Consider the following 17,631-nt stretch of genomic DNA (forward strand, 5'->3'; position numbering starts at 1 on the left):
GTCGTCAACCCACCTGACGTGTATGTAATAAGCTTATTATTCGCTTTCTGGAATTGAGTATTACAGAGCAACAAATCAGCTCCATCAGCAAACTCCAAGATCCTTTCACCTTCTCCATTTCTCACACCATATCCATAACCCCCATGGACTCCCTCGAAACCGTCTGGACTCCTTTCCACATGTCCATTCAAGTCTCCTCCAACCACAACAACTTCCTCATCTTTCACATTTTCCATCAACTTCTCCATCGCACACCAGAACATGTTCTTCTCTTCATCGCTTTGACCGACCTGCGGGGCATATCCCGAGATGACGTTCACCAAGAGATTTCCGATCACAATTCTCACCATCATCAACCTTTCACTCACTCTAGTCACACTCACGACACTGTCTACAAACTCCTCAGAAAACATGACACCAACACCATGCACGCCTTCCGGGCACCCTTGCCACATAAACTTGTACTTCTGCCCCTGCCTTCCCTTCACCATTCTCACACCACTTCCCTTCCACCGTGTCTCCTGCACACAACATATGTCCACTCTTCTTCTGACCAATGTTTCAACCACTTCTCCAGATCTTCCTGTCATTGTCCCTACATTCCATGTACCAAACCTCAGAAACCGATCTCCACGTGGGGAATCAGACGATTGATCATCATAAATGGAAAAATTTCCTCCCTTGCTTCGATCGGGTTCCCCACCTTGAGTTTTAACGAGAGGGGGTGAGGACCCTCGCAGGATACTTCGGGCTGTACCCTGCCCATCAGTTGTACTCATCATGGTTTCCTTTTGAGGCGGTTTTTATGGCCGGATGCCCTTCCTGACGCCAACCCTTTTAGTCGCCTTTTACGACACGCAGGGATACGGTGTACCTATTCTGACCGGGGTACACACCGGGTATATGTGTGTATATATATGTGTATGTATATGTATGTGTATATATATATATATATATATATATATATATATATATATATATATATATATATATATATATATATATATATATATATATATATATACATGTCTTCTTCTTCTTCTTCTTTCGGCTGCTCCCGTTAGGGGTCGCCACAGCGGATCATCCGTATGATCCGCATAGTGATTTGGCACATGTTTTACGCCGGATGCCCTTCCTGACGCAACCCTGGTCGCCTCTTACGACACAGGGATATGGTACACCTATTTTAACCGGGGTATACACCGGCCCAGTACACTGGTACTCACTTCGCCGACCTCGGAAGGATGACAGGCTGAGTCAACCCCCTGGTGTATTAATTCAGTGGCCCAACGGGGCTTGAACTCAGGACCTTTTGGATCCCAAGCCGCTGCCCTAACCACTGCGCCAACACCAGGCTATTTATATATATATATATGTATGTATGTATATATATATATATATATATATATATATATATATATATATATATTTATTTATATATATATATATATATTGTTGTAGAAATTTGCAAACCACCATTCAGGTCCCGTAGGTGAGATATCTCTGTAAGTGCATGTGTGGTTAGCCCAAACCCGTTGTATAGAGGGAATTTATGTGATCCTTCCGGGCTGTGACGCTTTGAGTTAGCCATTTTTTCTGTTCTATCTTTTATTTCAAACAAACAGCGTCTCAACAACCACGCCATCCCCACCACAGCGCCAACCACACTACAACCACGCCAACTCCACCATCAACGCCACCACATCTTCGCCACTCGCCATTCAGCAGGCCCTGTGCGGTTACGATCTCCGGGAACAAACAAAAACCAACCACTATGCTCGGGGGTTTTCCCGCCTGTTTTTCCCGTCGAGGTCCTCCGCGCTCGGTGTGGAGGAGGGGCGATGCAGGGGTCAAAGGTGAGAAAGGATGGGGGCCTCTTTTTGGGGGAATAATTCCCTGGCTTCACGCCAAGACTGACTCCCCCCGGCCCCCCCAGACCGGCGTGGGGTGGAGGGAAAGCGAGAGGTCACGCCCCCCTTCGAGAGGCTTCTCCAAGAAGCTCGAAGGGAGGCGGGGCCGAAAACGGGGCGGAGCGAAGGGCGGAGCCCCACGCTACAAAAGGCAAACAGGACGGACCTTGAGGGTTGTTGGGTTGGTTGATCAAGAAGTCGTTGGTCAAGACTCATGGGTTGTTGGGTTGGTTGGTCAAGAAGTGGTTGGTCAAGAGGTCGTTGGTTGTTGGGTTGGTTGGTCGAGAGTTGGAGTGAGTGGTTAGTGTAGGGTTGGTCCTCATGGTCGTCTTCTGGCTCGAGTCGCGAGCTTGTGGTTCCTGCCTTGCTTCGTTGACCCGTGCGCGAGCGCAGAAAACAGCGCCGAACAAACCCCGTCCGTTTCCCCAAAACCCCGTCCGTACCGTCGAGTGGCCAACACGTGCAGGCGCGAGGCACGCAGGAGAGGACTCGCCAACCACACTCGGGCACGGAGTCGCGGCCAGGCGGGACCCCGTCGACGGACGTCGGAGAGGGACTCGACACGCTCAGGGAAGTCGCGACTTCCATTTCTTTGGGGTTCTGTGTCAACGTGTGTGTGTGGCGCCAGTCTGGTGAAGTAAAACTGTTAAGTGTTGCCGTGTGTCGGTCTTATTCGGTAGTATCTCTGCGTCATTGTTTCTTTTGTTACATTTGCTTTTTGTGCATAATTGTTTTAATTGCTATATGTGTGCTCTCCGTGTGTCGTGTAAATGAAGTGCTTGCATGTTGAATTGTTCCCCGTTTCGCTGCGTCCTTTCCTTCGTTTGAATCTCCATCTTGCTTCACGTAAAGGGTTGGTAGTGGGCTTAATACCCCCGATAATTGGTGAAACCGTCGAGGCCGACGATAACCCTGCTCGGTTATCCCGATAGTACGGAACGGATCGCTTAGCGGCCCGTGTCCGGAGTCGACCTGCGGCGAGGTGCGATCGCCCGGTCTACCAGCCGCGTGGGTACTTAGGTAGGTCGAGTTTGGCGAACAACCCTATCCCACGCGGGTGGCCGATTGGCACGATCGTGGTGAGGCCGAAAGGCCCACCAGTGACTGGCTCCGGGCGTTGGTCCGAGAGGGTCACGACAGAATTGTCCTTCCGGTGGGCGACGTGCCGCGATTCGAGTCACGTGGCCGTTCGCACGCCGGCGGGCGCGAGTCGCAACAATATATATATATATATATATATATATATATATATATATATATATATATATATATATATATATATGTATATATATATATATGTATATATATATATATATATATATATATATATATATATATATATATATATATATATATATATATATATATATATATATATATATATGTAATAATATTGTTACGGAGATGGCCCTTAGTGTGTTATTAAATATAGGATTAGCTCAGATCCCCCATTAAATGCATGTTTAGCCAGGTTGTTCGGTAATTGGACGTTACATGTGTGTTGGGAGATGTAGGAGGCTGTTCATTGTTCGTACGGTGGTGGTGTAGCGAGAGGTTCTTCTCCTTCCTTCCCCTCTCCGAACGAGTCCTTGCCCAGTGCTCTGAGAGGAGTGGCCTGGAGAAGCGAGCGCCGGAAGGGAAGGTGGAATAGTGCGGGCTGATATGTACGAAAAATATGTCCTGTAGGATTTTGGTGCTAAAATTGATTTTTTTTTTGTGGGTTTGATACCATTCTGGACCATAGTAACAGAACATTTTAGAGTTAGAATTTTTCGGGTCCAGGAACCCGTTTTTTCGGGCCCTTTTCAAAATGGCCGCCATCAAACAGGTCCAGGCTCATATCTCAGTAACTAATTGATGTATTTTAATGATTTTTGTGTCTAATTGGGGGTTTTCAGGGTGCTGAGTCCAATTATGAGGGTATCAGACCTATTAAAGGTAAAGTTTATTTGGTTCGGGTCAAGGGTATGCTGGGAAGAGAGGGGCATAAGCATATAGCTGATGTAAAATGGTGTTGTGGCACTTCAGTAACAGAGCAAATTTTCGGCATAATTAGTAGATACATATTATACATTATCAGCATCAAGATAATCATTTAGCAAGATGACTCGCATTATATGTATTCAACTATGATGTTTTGATCATGCATGAATGTCATTGTCAAATCTAGTTTATAATGTTACTCGATGCACATTTTCGTAATTAAATTGTATACACATCAAGTTGAATTTATGGTGACACATTTGTCTTATGTTTCAGATGTTGGATCAGAATACTGAGTATTTAACAGTGCAGTATCATATCCAATGTCTCAAGACCTCTTGAATAGCTGCATTGTATGCCTAGCAGGTGACTCATCACAGAAGAAACTGGTCAAGAAACCTGGTGTCAACAAAATTACTGACTTATTGGCATGTTGCAGAGAGCGTGTATTATTGGGAGAGAATGAGCTCAAGCTACTTGTAGGTCGTTTGTGTAGTTTCGATGAATTTCAACTCGAGAATGTTCGATATCATAGTGAGTGCCGCAAGCCAATTGTGAACAAAGACCATTTTGAAAGAGCTAGAAAGAGGAAGCTGGATCATGAGGAATCTCTCTCTCTCCCTAATTTTTCATGAAAAAGAGGCCCTGGCCGTCCTGGGAAATCCCAAGAAGAGACCCGTCCAAGGCGCTTTCAAACTGTGCAAAAAGAGGTGAAATGTATATTTTCTCCCTGCAAGTTTTGTACACCATCTGACTCACAAGAGCTCCATCGTGTTCTGAGTGACCCTATGGGTCAAACTCTGCTTGATATCAAGAGCAACACGAAGGATGACATCATCAGGGTATGCGTCTCTGGCTTGGAACAGTCGGGGATGCTGCTGCCCAGGAAAAGTATTATCATAAAAATGCTTACGATATGTTCAACGGACATTCTCAGACAGTGTCAGTAAGGATAAGATTACTCGGGAGATTTGTGATGAACTGTTGCTCTTATCAGTCAAAGCATCACTCTCTGTTGGTGGTGTTGTACTGAGTATGAATGACAACAACGATGTGTATGTATCAATTCTTTAAGAGTATCACATAGAACAGCTTTATTGTGGCAACCATAAAAAGTACCTCAAAGAGTTGATTCAAGAATATCTTCCCAATGTCGAGTTTGTAAAATTTGTTCGTAAAAATGAAAGCGAAAAAGTGATTTTATAAAAATCAGTCAGCCAGGCAGTTGAACATGCAGCAGCACAGAATACTTCAGCCAATGCTTTGGTAAGCTTGGCTAATGGACTCAGGGATGAGATCATGAGTCATCGACATTGGAAATTCAGTGGTGATTTGAGCAATTTCAAAAATCCCCCTATGTTGCAATTCTTTCTTAACCAACTCTTATTTGGACCTCATATTAAAAGAGTCACTGGTAGGAGAGATGTTGAAGTGCAAAAAACTGTTGATGTTGCATGTCAATTCCTGATGCAAAATACAAGGAGTGACAGTGAAATGTCACCTACACAATTTCACTGGAGCAGAATGGGATGGCAAGTTCGTGGGAATTTCGAAAAAAAGATGGGCTGATACTTGTATCTCACTCGAAGATGATAACCCCATCATTGATTGTTTCCGCAACCCTGGCAAAGGATCCCTGTCATCTTCAGAGTTGGTGAATGGGGAACTTCCACAAGAAGTAAAAGCATTAGAAACATTCGTCTGCAAAGTGTATTCACCAAAGGGTCCAACAACATTGCCTGCTGTCCGATGGGAGCTCTTTAGATCTAAAAACCTTGAGGCTGAGATGCTTCCTCCCACTCGCAGCACTCTGATGCCCCATATTGTCCGTACAAATTTTATATGTATGCGAGACAAATCCTATGTCTCTCCAAATCAATGTCTTCCTGACTTAGGAGAGAATGGATGGCTGCTTGTGGAGGGAATTTACATTCCATTGAAATGTCTGTCTGCCCCTGCTCCTTGTGCCGTTCTTGAGCTGGTAAAATGCGGGTGTCGAACATTATGTAAAGGAAATTGTTCCTGCACCAAAAACAATTTGTCCTGCACTCCTCTCTGCAAATGTTTCACTTCAGGTTGTAACAATTTCTCTGACTACCAAATGCAAGACAATGATGATCAGGATGACAATGAACTATAAGGCTGTATACATGTAGATAGTCTGAGAAAATCTAACAAGCCTAGACTAGTCTGTGTAGATAGTCCAATAATTTAATAATCTTAGAGCATGTCGAGTAATCTTCCATATTGGTGTCTACTTCTTTTTATGCCATAAACATTTAGTACTTGCATTAATATTTAATATTAAATATTACGATGCTTGTATAGTTTTAGGCCTATGAGATCATTCTTCACGTTGCTGGAAAGTAATTTGTGTTGAGTTCGTTTTGTTTTCCATGACAAATTCTTACAAGTCAAGAGGAATCTTGTTTATTGGTGTCTATTCCCACAATAGACATTGAGTGCTTGTACCAGTATTTGATATTTAGTGTTCTCGTCATTGTATAGTTTTGTGGCTATGAGTAAGCTGAAACTTCACCAAAAAGTGGTTTGTGTTGAGTTTTTTTTGCAGTTGTAGTCTTGACCTTGCCAAAATAATATTGCCCGCCCCTTACCACAAATCAATCTGGAACCCTCATAATTGGACTCGGCACCCTGAAAAACCCCAAATTAGACACAAAAATCATTAAAATCCATCAATTAGTTACTGAGATATGAGCCTGGACCTGTTTGATGGTGGCCATTTTGAAAAGGGCCCGAAAAAAACGGGTTCCTGGACCCGAAAAATTTGGACCCTAAAATTTCCTGTTACTTTGGTCCAAAATGGTACCAAATTAAAAAAAAATCCATTTTAGCACAAAAATCATACGGAATTCCATATCAGCCCACACTAGAACTGAGAGCGCAGAGGTGGGGCGATCAGCTGTACAAGGGACGGCGGTGTCTGCGATTGGGTTTCGTGAAGAGCGAGCTGAAATAAAGGCAAGGAAGGGACTGCAAGAGGTCTGTCTGTCATCGGCTGGAGGAGAAACTGCGAGCGTCGGTCGGCGATCTGCTGAGGGAGTTACTGAACCTGAGGGTTAGTCGGCGATCTGCTGAGGGAGTAACTCGCGGTGCGTGTGGTCAGCGATCTGTAAAGAGAGGAATGGCCTGAACCTGAGGGTCGAGTCGGCAATCCGCCGAGGGAGTAACTGAGCCTGAGTGTCGAGTGAGGATTCTGCTGTATAGAAACGACTAGTGGGAGGCTGCAATCTGCTTCGAGAGGAACTGGCTGCTGTGTGAGTCGGCAATCGACTTTATGAGGTCCTCGACAGGTTCAACCTGCGTCTAACCACGGAGCCTCTGTCCTTACTCACCTCACGGATCGACGACGTCTTGTAATCCCGTCGATCCGCCTGCGGAGCCCAACACCCCGATTTGGCCTGATCTGGTGAGCAGGCCAGGCCTGGATTCGTATGCTGGACCTTGTAAAAAGCCAGCTGGAGCACACCGTGGACCTTCCGCTCTTGTGCCGTCAACCTTACAGGGGCTGAAAACACTGAGGCTGCGTGTGTGGGCGGTGCGACAAAAGGAGGACGACGCCGCCATTTTGCCACGCTGCATGCTTGAGCTGGGTGCTCGAATCCGTTGACATCGGCTTTCGGGCCTTTGACACTTTTCCTCGTCCATGAGGCATCACCAACCACTCTTTGTCTTGTCTGCATGTTGTCTAAGGTTTATCTCGCTAGGGTTCCCTTCGAAACCCGTAATCCGTAGCCCCTAGTCGAGAACGGGTTATCAATTAATTATAACATTGTCGTGAATTCTTTGCTTGTGTTGTCTTCCCCGATGTGTCCCCAATAAATCTGGCTGAGTTATACGAGATTTTCCTCCTTGAATTTATTCGTGCTGCGCCGAAGAGTGATCCGCTCGATTTGGATATAAAACCAAAATGGTTACGGACTGGTGGACTCCGCTCGGTCTCTGACAAATCCAGTCTGTAACCAGGGTCTATTTCCCCAACTGGCAAGGCACGGGTGTACGTTGGTATCGTGATCCGAGGCGCGTAACCCGAGACCTGTGCCGAGCCAGCTGACGTTATAACCCCGGAGACGGCGGTGCTGTAAAGTGATGCCGCATCTTCAACATTTGGCTGTCAAGAGTCGGGTGCGAATCCCGACACCGCTGAATCCTGAACAATATATATATATATATATATCTATATTATATAATATATATGTAGAAACATTCAAAGTCTAACCTTCGATAAAAGATACCCATCCTTTTGTTTGGTCATCCACAATGATGCTCTGTGCAGATCTCATTGTTTTTACCATGTAATTCACTTTTTTATTCTTTACTTTCTACTTGCTCTTATGTTTTTTTTCACAGATGAAGAGTTTGGTAATTCTCACCCTGATGTCCTGGAGAAGTACGTAGTTAAAATGGTTCCCAAAACGGTGCTAAAAAGGTGGCTTGACCAAGACAGGTGAGGACAGAAGGATAGTTAAGAAGGAGGATAGTTAAGATGCAAGTTGGGGCTGAGGAAACACACGGTGATGACAATGATGGAGTCTTTTAGGCCACTGGTTTGTTTTTGTGATTGACCATCTCACTGCATTGGTTTGTGGAATCGTTATTTGATCTCTATTTTGGTTTTTTCGTTGTTTTGTTGACTTTATGGCGAATTGGTTGGTATGTGAGTTGTCTGCCCTGATGTGTTCTGAGCTTTGCAATTTACCTTTGCAAAAAACACGCAAGAATGGAGTGTAATCATGGACATTACAAGTTCCGAATGATTAATAATTGTAAATATACCTTTGATTCATCATCAATCCATTCAAAAGGTGCTCCCCAACCCGTTCTGAACAAATTGCCAGGATTTTTACCTCTGCCACCATCAGTGGACAGAGATTTTATTTTCACTCCTGTCTGTCTGTCTGTCTGTTTGTTTGTGAGCAAGATATCTCAAAAGGTTATGGACAGATTCAGATGAAACTTGGTGAACAGACTTGGTGGCTGAAAGGAACGAATTGATTAGATTTTGTTGAAGATCCGTATCCGGATACTCGGGATTTTAAAAGTGATTCTTCACCATTGAGAGATAAGGCCAAAAATGATGTATAGCACAATATAAAAATGATGTGTTGCCCTCCAGGTATTCAAAACAGACGAACACACGCACACACCTCTTTTTCATTTCTGTTCCTCACAATTTTATCACATACACACATGCACACCATCCTTTTTGTAAACTGCACAGTGTCGGCGATTCCTAAGATAATGTAACGGAGACGTCCCCTCTGGATAACTCCGACAGGACGGTGTGTCTTCGAGAGACTACAGACGCTGCTTGCAACTCTCAAATCTGGCCGGATCTTCGCGCCCATGTTTGTTTTGCAATGCCTTAACCGCATCTGAGATCGATCCTCGATAACGAATCTGAGCTGCCCAAACGCCTCAGCAATATTGTGCCGCCATCAGAACGGACAGAATAAATCAGGACACAGTTTCTCATTGAAATGGCTTTTAGTGGCAGTAACAAAAAAGTATTTACAATGGCAGGCAAACAGGTATTTCCAAGGAGAGAACACCATGGAATGTCACAAATGTACAACAATTAATCACAGCACGTATGCAGTGCTTCAGAAAGTAATTACACCCCTTGACGTTTTCACATTTTGTTGCTGCAACCTGAATTTAAAATGGATCATATTTAAATTTTTGTCACTGATCTCCACGTAATACTCCATAATGACAGTGGAATTTTTTTTGAGAGGTTTTTACAAATTAATTGATAATGAAAAGCTGAAATGTCTTGGGTCAATAAATATTCAACCCCTTTGTTATGACACTGCAAATTGAGCTTAAGTGTATCGAATTTCCTTTGGTTATCCTTGAGATATCGACAATTTGATTGGAGTGCACCTTTGACCAATTCAATTGATTGGATATGGTTTCAAAAGAAACACACCGTTTTATATAATGTCCCACAGTTGATAGTGCACGTCAGAGTAGAAACTCCACCAAGAAGTCCAAGGAACTGTCTGCAGAACTCTGAGATGGAATTGTGAGGAGGCATAGATCTGGGGAAGGGTATAAAACAGTTTCTGGAGTGTTGAAAGTTCCCAAGAGCACAGTGAGCTACATAATTACGAAATGGAACGTATGTTGAACCACCCAGACTGTTCCTAGAGCTGGCCGTCTGACCAAACTGACCAATAGGGCAAGAAGGACCTTGGTCAGGGATGTGAACAAGAACCCAATGGCCACTCTCACAGAACTATAGAATTCCTTGGCTGAGATGGGAGAACCTGCTGGAAGGATAACAGTCTCTGCAGCACTTGACAAATGTTGGCTTTATGGGAGAGTTAGGTCAGGTCAGGTATGGGAGCATGCGCCTGTGCAGCGCATCGCTGCGTCCACTTTCTGCCGGTACTCCAGGAGCCTCCATCTGGCCATCCCCCAGGCAGATGCCTGGCCCATCCCCATCTCCTTGAGATGCCGATCAACCTGCTAAAAAATCATCTTCTTCTTCTTCTTCTTCCTCTTTCGGCTTGCTCCCGTTAGGGGTCGCCACAGCAGATCAACCGTCTCCATTTCGCTCTGTCCTCCACATCTTCCTGTCTTTTTGTGAGTGCCACCGCCTCCAAACCATACAACATAGCTGGTCTCACTACCGTCTTATATACCCTCACAACTTCTGCTGTCGTTGCCCAATCATCCCACCCATCTTTACCACCATCCAACGCCTGTCTCACCTCCTCCCTAAATTTCACGCAACAGTCTTCCTCCTTCAGCTTCCACCATCTGGTCCTTGGTTCAGCCCTCACTCTCTTCCTCAACCTCACCTCCAAAGTCATCCTACAGACCACCAATCGATGCTGTAGAGCTACACTCTCCCCTGCCACCACCTTACAGTCACTTATCTCTTTCAGGTTGCATCTCCTGCTTAAGATGTAATCCACCTGTGTGCACTTTCCTCCACTCTTGTATGTCACCCTGTGTTCCTCCTTCTTCTTGAAATACGTATTTACCACTGCCATTTCCATTCTTTTTGCAAACTCTACCACCATTTTCCCTTAAACATTTCTCTTGTTGAGACCGTACCTACCCATCACCTCCTCATCCTCTTTATTCCCTTCCCCAACATGCCCATTGAAATCTGCTCCAATCACCACTCTTTCATCCTTGGATACACTCTCCACCACTTAATCTAACTCACTCCAGAAATCTTCTTTATACTCCATCTCACACCCCATATTTGGGGCATATGCACTGATGACATTCATCATCACCCCTTCAATTTCCAACTTCACACTCATCACTCGGTCAGACACTCTCCTCACCTCCAATACCCTCTTGACATAATCTTCCTTCAGGATTACACCGACACCATTTCTCCTCCCATCCACACCATGGTAGAACAGTTTGAAACCACCTCCAATGCTCCTAGCCTTACTCCCCATCCACTTGGTCTCTTGTACACACAGTATGTCCACCTTTCTTCTCTCCATCATATCAGCCAACTCTCGCCCTTTGCCAGTCATCGTCCCAACATTCAGAGTTCCAGCTCTCACCTCCACACTTCTACCCTTCCCCCTCTCCCACTGCCTCCGGACTCGCCTTCCCCGTCTCCTTCACCTCCTTCGCCCAGCAGTAGCACAATTTCCACTGGTACCCTGCTGACCACCGGTACCGGTGGCGGTCGTTGGTAACCCGGGTCTCGACCGATCCGGAATGGAAATTCGTTTTGTTGTCCGCATAATGATTTGGCATAGGTTTTTACGCCGGATGCCCTTCCTGACGCAACCCTGGTCGCCTCTTACGACACACAGGGATATGGTTCACCTATTTTAACCGGGGTATACACCGGCCCAGTACACTGGTACTCATTTCGCCGACTTCAGGAGGATGGCAGGCTGAGTCAACCCCCTGGTGTTTTCGACTTGGTGTGTATATATATATATATATATATATATATATATATATATATATATATATATATATATATATATATATTAATTCAGTGTCCCAAAGGGGCTTGAACTCAGGACCTTTTGGGTCCCAAGTCACTGCCCAAACCACTGCGCCAACACCAGGCTATATTATTATGTAGGTATGTAATTAGTTATAACGTAAAAACTGCTGAGTCAATTGAACGACAGCCAGGCGAATCTTTATCAGGATAGTAGGAGTGGTCCAGAATTCTTGAAAAAGGTACTCATGGCCCCTAAAATTGCACATTGGATCACAGATAGTACCTCTGAATTTGAGAATTTCTGCCCCATCGCCATTTTGACTCTGCAATTTGCAATTTGCATAAATCAAATGGACAGTAGGTTTTGGCGTAGTCGGCACTGTCTGTTCAATTTGCAACCGTTTTTACTTTTTTCCTATTTCTCCATGATGCCTCACCTGATTGAGTTGTAAACTTCACCAACATAGATGTTAACATTGTGCCAAATGAAGTTGAAAAACGCCTGTTCAAAAAAGCTCAGTAATTTTTTGAAATTTCCTTATGCCTTAACGCAGAGGGAAATTGTGAAATTTAAACATGATGCTTGTGAAACAGTCTTTCAATGAAGCATTTTTGAACAGGAGGCCTTTTGTGACTTCACTTGGCACAGGGTTAAAATCTACATCAGCAAAGTTTACAAGTCAATAAAGCATCAGAGAGAAATTTTACAAAAGTAAAACGTTAGCAACTTGATTTCGAACAGACGGACAGGAGATAGGCCCACGTAATTTTCATGGCATGAAATTGGTCAGAAACCCAGACTAAATTTGCGTGATAAGGTAGGAGAAACAAACGCGATTCTCAGAAAATACTTCATGAGGAGTGTTCTCCGCAACAAGCCTAAAATTCATGGCCGAGGGTGTGGGGAGACCGACTGATGATGGATGGCACGGTGGGCTGCAGCAGTCGGTGATAAAAGCAACACAATACCTGTCAGGATGGAAGGAGTGACCAGATTATTCCAAATGCATCAAAATGAATGTTTATTAATTCGCGAAATCTGATAACTGTCACGATACAGTCATGTAAGTCACCTATTCTGAGCAAAAATGATCGAGAAAACTTCAAATTTCCAACTTACCCACACGTAAGCCGCCATTTTGTTGCAAGTTGTCCCATCCTCCAGCGGGAAAAAGGAGCACAATTTGGGCACGATCACGTCGCCCCGGCGTGATTTCTCTTTCGCTTTCAAAAACCACAAAAAACATCTCTTGCCCGGGATCCCCTTCTAAATTTGTATTTCATCGTCTGAAGAAGCCGAATCCCAAGTTTGACATTTTCGTCATAAAAATTAATGTTTTCATGTTAAGCGACTACACTATAACCCTCTTCACGATCCTGGAACTTTCTTGGTGAGGAAAACAATGGATGTTTAGCACAACTTATCTCCAGTGTAGACTCGAACTGGTTGATAGGAGTTTGATTGATGACGAATCCCGGAAGTTCATCTCCACCACAACTACCAACAATCTACGAGGTGTTTGTTGTTCTTTCTGCCTCCTCCGGTATCACAGGGGAAGGTTTGTTGCTCCTGTGGGGTTTGTTTCTCCAATTCGAGACCCCAATTTGTGTGTTTTACCACAGAGTTTCTTACACCCCGAGGAGAACTAAACCTCCATCTCGAAAAAGAAAATATAATTCTTCCGTCTCTCTCAACACTCCCAATCTCTGGACTGTATCAATGTCTGAGCTTTATCTCGGAGCCGACAGGGACTTTGGGAATGAAATTTTACATCAACAATGGGAATACAATGTATGCCGGGGTGACATGGGAGTTTTTTGACCTTGACCTATTTTTAAGTTCGTGACACAATTATGAACATTCAAACATGTTTCACAAAACCTCGATTTAGGTTTGTCTGTTCAGAACGAAATTGCCATCCCCAGATCGCCTCGACTCCACAAGGAGTCACATTTACATTTAATTTACATCGTGTCGCTCCGGGTTAAAGGTCAAGTTCACATGGTGGTCTTAAAAAAATAAACTTGTTTTTGTCATCGCTCAATTTTGAGAACACGGCATCACGAAGACCACTTGGCCTTCCAAGATATTCTCACATCATCACAGTGTACCTGCACTGAAGTTGTACACTTGGTATTTGATTTGTGTCCTTGACCTACTTTTTTTGCATTGTGACCGAATTAATGAAAAACACCTTTTTGATCAGAACTTGAATAATTTTCCTCCAATTTTAATAATGTTAAGTTTCATGTGTGGATTGTCGATGGAGACACGTTTTATTCTTTTACACTCCATCCATAAATGTTGAAGGTCAAGGTCATGCGGTGGTCACAAAAAGATATGGCCGTCACTGGATCAAGGGAAAGTTGTGCTGCAGATATCAAGTTTAAATTGATGATGGGTTTGACCACAACACGTGAAGATCAGTGTTCCACACCCACCGGGACCGTCATTGTTATCCTGGCAATGGAAAACTTCTGTGAACCATTTTTTTTCCACATAATGTTTGCCTGAAACAGTTGTTGATATCCGCAGGTGACGGTCAAGATGAGTGTAATGATAACGAAGAACCTGCTGGGAAAGAAAACATGCAGATCCCAGGTGCCTGTGATGTATGTGATGAGCCAGGTGACAAGGTCAAGATCAGGGTGGACGTGCCAAAGGTAATTGATGATTATGTTTTTGTGAAAATCAAGATAACAGTTGTAATTTCAAAGTTAACAGTTTCAAACTTGTCTCCCTCCTCTAAAAGCTGGTGGTGCCTTGTTACGTCTGTATCTGGTGGATGCTCCCCCCTCCACCCCCACTCCACCCCCCAATTCCTTTTCTCACTTCAAATGTCACCACAGCTATCTCTGCTTGTGAGAAGGCTGAATGCCTCAATTCTGTGTTTGCTTCCAAATTTTGCATCTCCAGCCCCTCACACTCGGTACCCATCCTTCCCTATCGTCCCCAACTGCTTGTACTCTGTGTCTTTTGCACCTGAGAAGGTGGAGAAGGTTGTTCAACCCTCGACTCTGGCTCTGCAATGGGACCCAATGGTATCATCTCATGTGTCCTAAAATCCTGCTCTGCTGCTCTTCCCCCATCCTCCATCTGCCATTTTCACCATATCATTTACTCTGGGTCATCTTTCATCTGCTTCGAAATCCACCAACAACACTGCATTCCATAAAAAAGGTGGAAAACTGATCCCCTTAACTGCAGACTTCTCATCTTACTTCTAATCACCATCAAGGTCATGGAATCCACAATCTCAGTTGATATGAAATACTTTCTTTTCTTCAACAACCTCATCATCACAAATTTGTTGCAGATGAGGTCACTTCACCTTGGACTTGCTGTTTTTACTCATCCAACAATGGACAGAGACCCTCAATGTCAGACGTGAGATCAGGGCCATCTCTCTGGACAAATCTTGTGCTTTTAGTACAGTCTGGCATCCTGCCTTACTTTCCAAACTATCTTCCTCTGGCATCCAAGGCCAACTCCACACATGGCTTACTGACTTCCTCTGCTCTCGTAGCCAAGTTGTGGCTCTTCCCGGAATCCTTTCATCTCCTCTCCCTGTCAAGACTGGAGTGTCCCAAGGCAGTGTTCAGGGTCCAGTCCTATTCCTGATCTTCAGTAATGATCTCTCTGACTCTCTTGAAAATGTTCTTTATTTGTTTTCTGTTGAGTCCACCCTCTGCCGTGACATCCTTCATCCTTCATACAGGCAAGCTGCAACCTCTTCAATCTCTTCAGACCATGAGAAAATCACAAGCTGGTCAAACACTTGACTCTGGCTGGACTTGTGTGGTCCAGTGTTTGGCCAATACTCTGGATGTGCTGGCCTACTTTATTGGAATATTTCTAAAAATCCTGACAATTCTCACACTCTCTCCATCTCTTTCAGAAAGGAGTCTGGCAATCCAACCCCCTCCCCTTATCTACTTTCTTAACAATCATCTTGAAGAAGTTTGGTCATTCAAACTCCTGGGTCTCACTATCAGCCATGATCTTTCTTGGGCAAACCACATTTCAAAGTTGCGGTGCAAAGCGAGCTGCCAACTCGGCATCCTCTGTCGTCGAAAGTCCTTCCTTCCACAGCTTAATGGAGTAATGCTCTCTCCTCTGGCTGGCTCCCCTGCCGCAGACCTTGCTCACCTTGACACGGGAGATCCCAAGACCTTCAAAGTTATTGGAATCTCCCACGATGAAGCAGAGTGTCACGGTCTATCACCACGCCATCACACACAGGTCATTGGTCTCTCTCTCTCTCTCTCTCTCTCTCTCTCTCTCTCTCTCTCTCTCTCTCTCTCTCTCTCTCTCTCTCTCTCTCTCTCTCTCTCTCTCTCTCTCTCTTCTACCGTGTCCTCTATGGTCTTGCACCCTCTGCTCCTTCCATGCTTTGTCCCTCGAGGATTCTGCAGGGCAAACACGGTCCATTAAACCACCAACCCCATTCTGATTAAATTACCCACATTCCAGGATCACTGCTCACCACCACTCATTTGTGCCTCTTTTCTCCCACCTCACGAACCAGCTTCCACATTATCTTAAATCTTCCCACCACGTCTTCAGGACAGCTGTTCACCACCATCTCAGATCATCCCCAATCCAAAACCATGATCTTTTCTTCCCTCTCGAACACACCCGAATCCTTCGTTCTTTGAAATTTCCTCAACCCTTAAACCTTCGTCCTCTCATCTGTTCCTTTTGTCCTTTTGTGTCCTGATCCGTTCAGTGTACTCATTCTACTCTTGCACGAGCCTTGATTATGTATTCACAAAAATGAATTATCTTTGGTGACAGCCATACAACATGTAGAATGTGTTGGGAATAGACAAGAAAACAGTTGTCAGAGGAAGGACAATGAAGTTTGTGCTTGTGTTGGGAATGAGGACAATAAATGTATAATGTCACTCCACTCAACCTTCTTTCTATCCTCCCTCTCTCTGCATTGCAGCATCAATCCATGAAAGATGACATCTTCCGTTATCCCGTCGGTTTCATTGGCCTGAAAAATCCGTTCCTGTTGTGCTACTTGAATTGTGTGGTCCAGTGTTTGGCCAATACTCCGGATGTGCTGGCCTACTTTATTGGTAAGTTCATCACCAAGCAGGGTCTTGCCCTTGTTTCTCTTCACAACAATGTGGAGTTTGAAATGTATTTGAGTGGAGATTGGTGTTTTTCATCAGTGATCCCAGTGACACAGCAAACCCAGCACAACAGCAAGGTCTGAACAAGATCAGGAAACCTTGTTGTCTGCTCTTCCGTTCACTGTCCTCTTTTGTCATTCCTCCGGCAGGAATGAACTTTGACAGTGATGACTTTGGAAACCTAACAAAGTTCTTCAGTAAACTCCTCACGGCCATTTGGAACAAGGACAAGTTCTCTGTTGATGGTAAAGTCCTGAAATTGTTCACCAACAAGAAAAAGACAGACTACTTTGTCAATCCAGTGTACTTTATGGTGAGCTCGGAATCCTTTTGTTTTTTCATTCACTTTCACCGACAAGTTATCTTTTTACCTTCACCAAAGTGGAGGGATTGCATTTGGTTCCATGTGTTTGTTTCTTTGAAACTTTGCAAAAAATTTTTTGCCAAGTATGTTGATCTGCAGCGTTTGTCTGTTTGTCTGTCTGTCTGTGTCTCCCACGATTTTTGGCCACAGTTTTCAGGCAATCATTCTGAATTTTTTTGTGTATAAGTGACCGACCTAAAAGAGCAATGCACAATTTTAATGAAGATCTGAATCCTAATATGGATCCGGATACGAGAATTTTTCAAGTG

The 17,631-nt window shown here is 44.3% G+C and overlaps 1 protein-coding gene across 3 annotated transcripts in view; it reads left to right on the forward strand.

Annotated features, from left to right (window-relative positions):
- The window catches only part of LOC147019134 (ubiquitin carboxyl-terminal hydrolase 21-like), a 57,404-nt gene that overhangs the window by 17,561 nt on the left and 22,212 nt on the right, over positions 1 to 17,631 (forward strand). For all 3 annotated transcript variants that reach the window (XM_085900020.1, XM_085900021.1, XM_085900022.1), the window contains exons 3-6: positions 8,265 to 8,361; positions 14,390 to 14,517; positions 16,806 to 16,941; positions 17,148 to 17,311. In XM_085900020.1, the coding sequence (XP_085756146.1) occupies positions 14,443 to 14,517; positions 16,806 to 16,941; positions 17,148 to 17,311 (375 nt within the window). In that variant the 5' untranslated portion in view covers positions 8,265 to 8,361; positions 14,390 to 14,442. The remainder of the gene's footprint in view (positions 1 to 8,264; positions 8,362 to 14,389; positions 14,518 to 16,805; positions 16,942 to 17,147; positions 17,312 to 17,631) is intronic.

Source organism: Eptatretus burgeri, chromosome 10 (assembly GCF_056783735.1).
Source record: "Eptatretus burgeri isolate ZD-2024b chromosome 10, Ebu_testis_v1, whole genome shotgun sequence".
Taxonomy (NCBI): domain Eukaryota; kingdom Metazoa; phylum Chordata; class Myxini; order Myxiniformes; family Myxinidae; genus Eptatretus; species Eptatretus burgeri.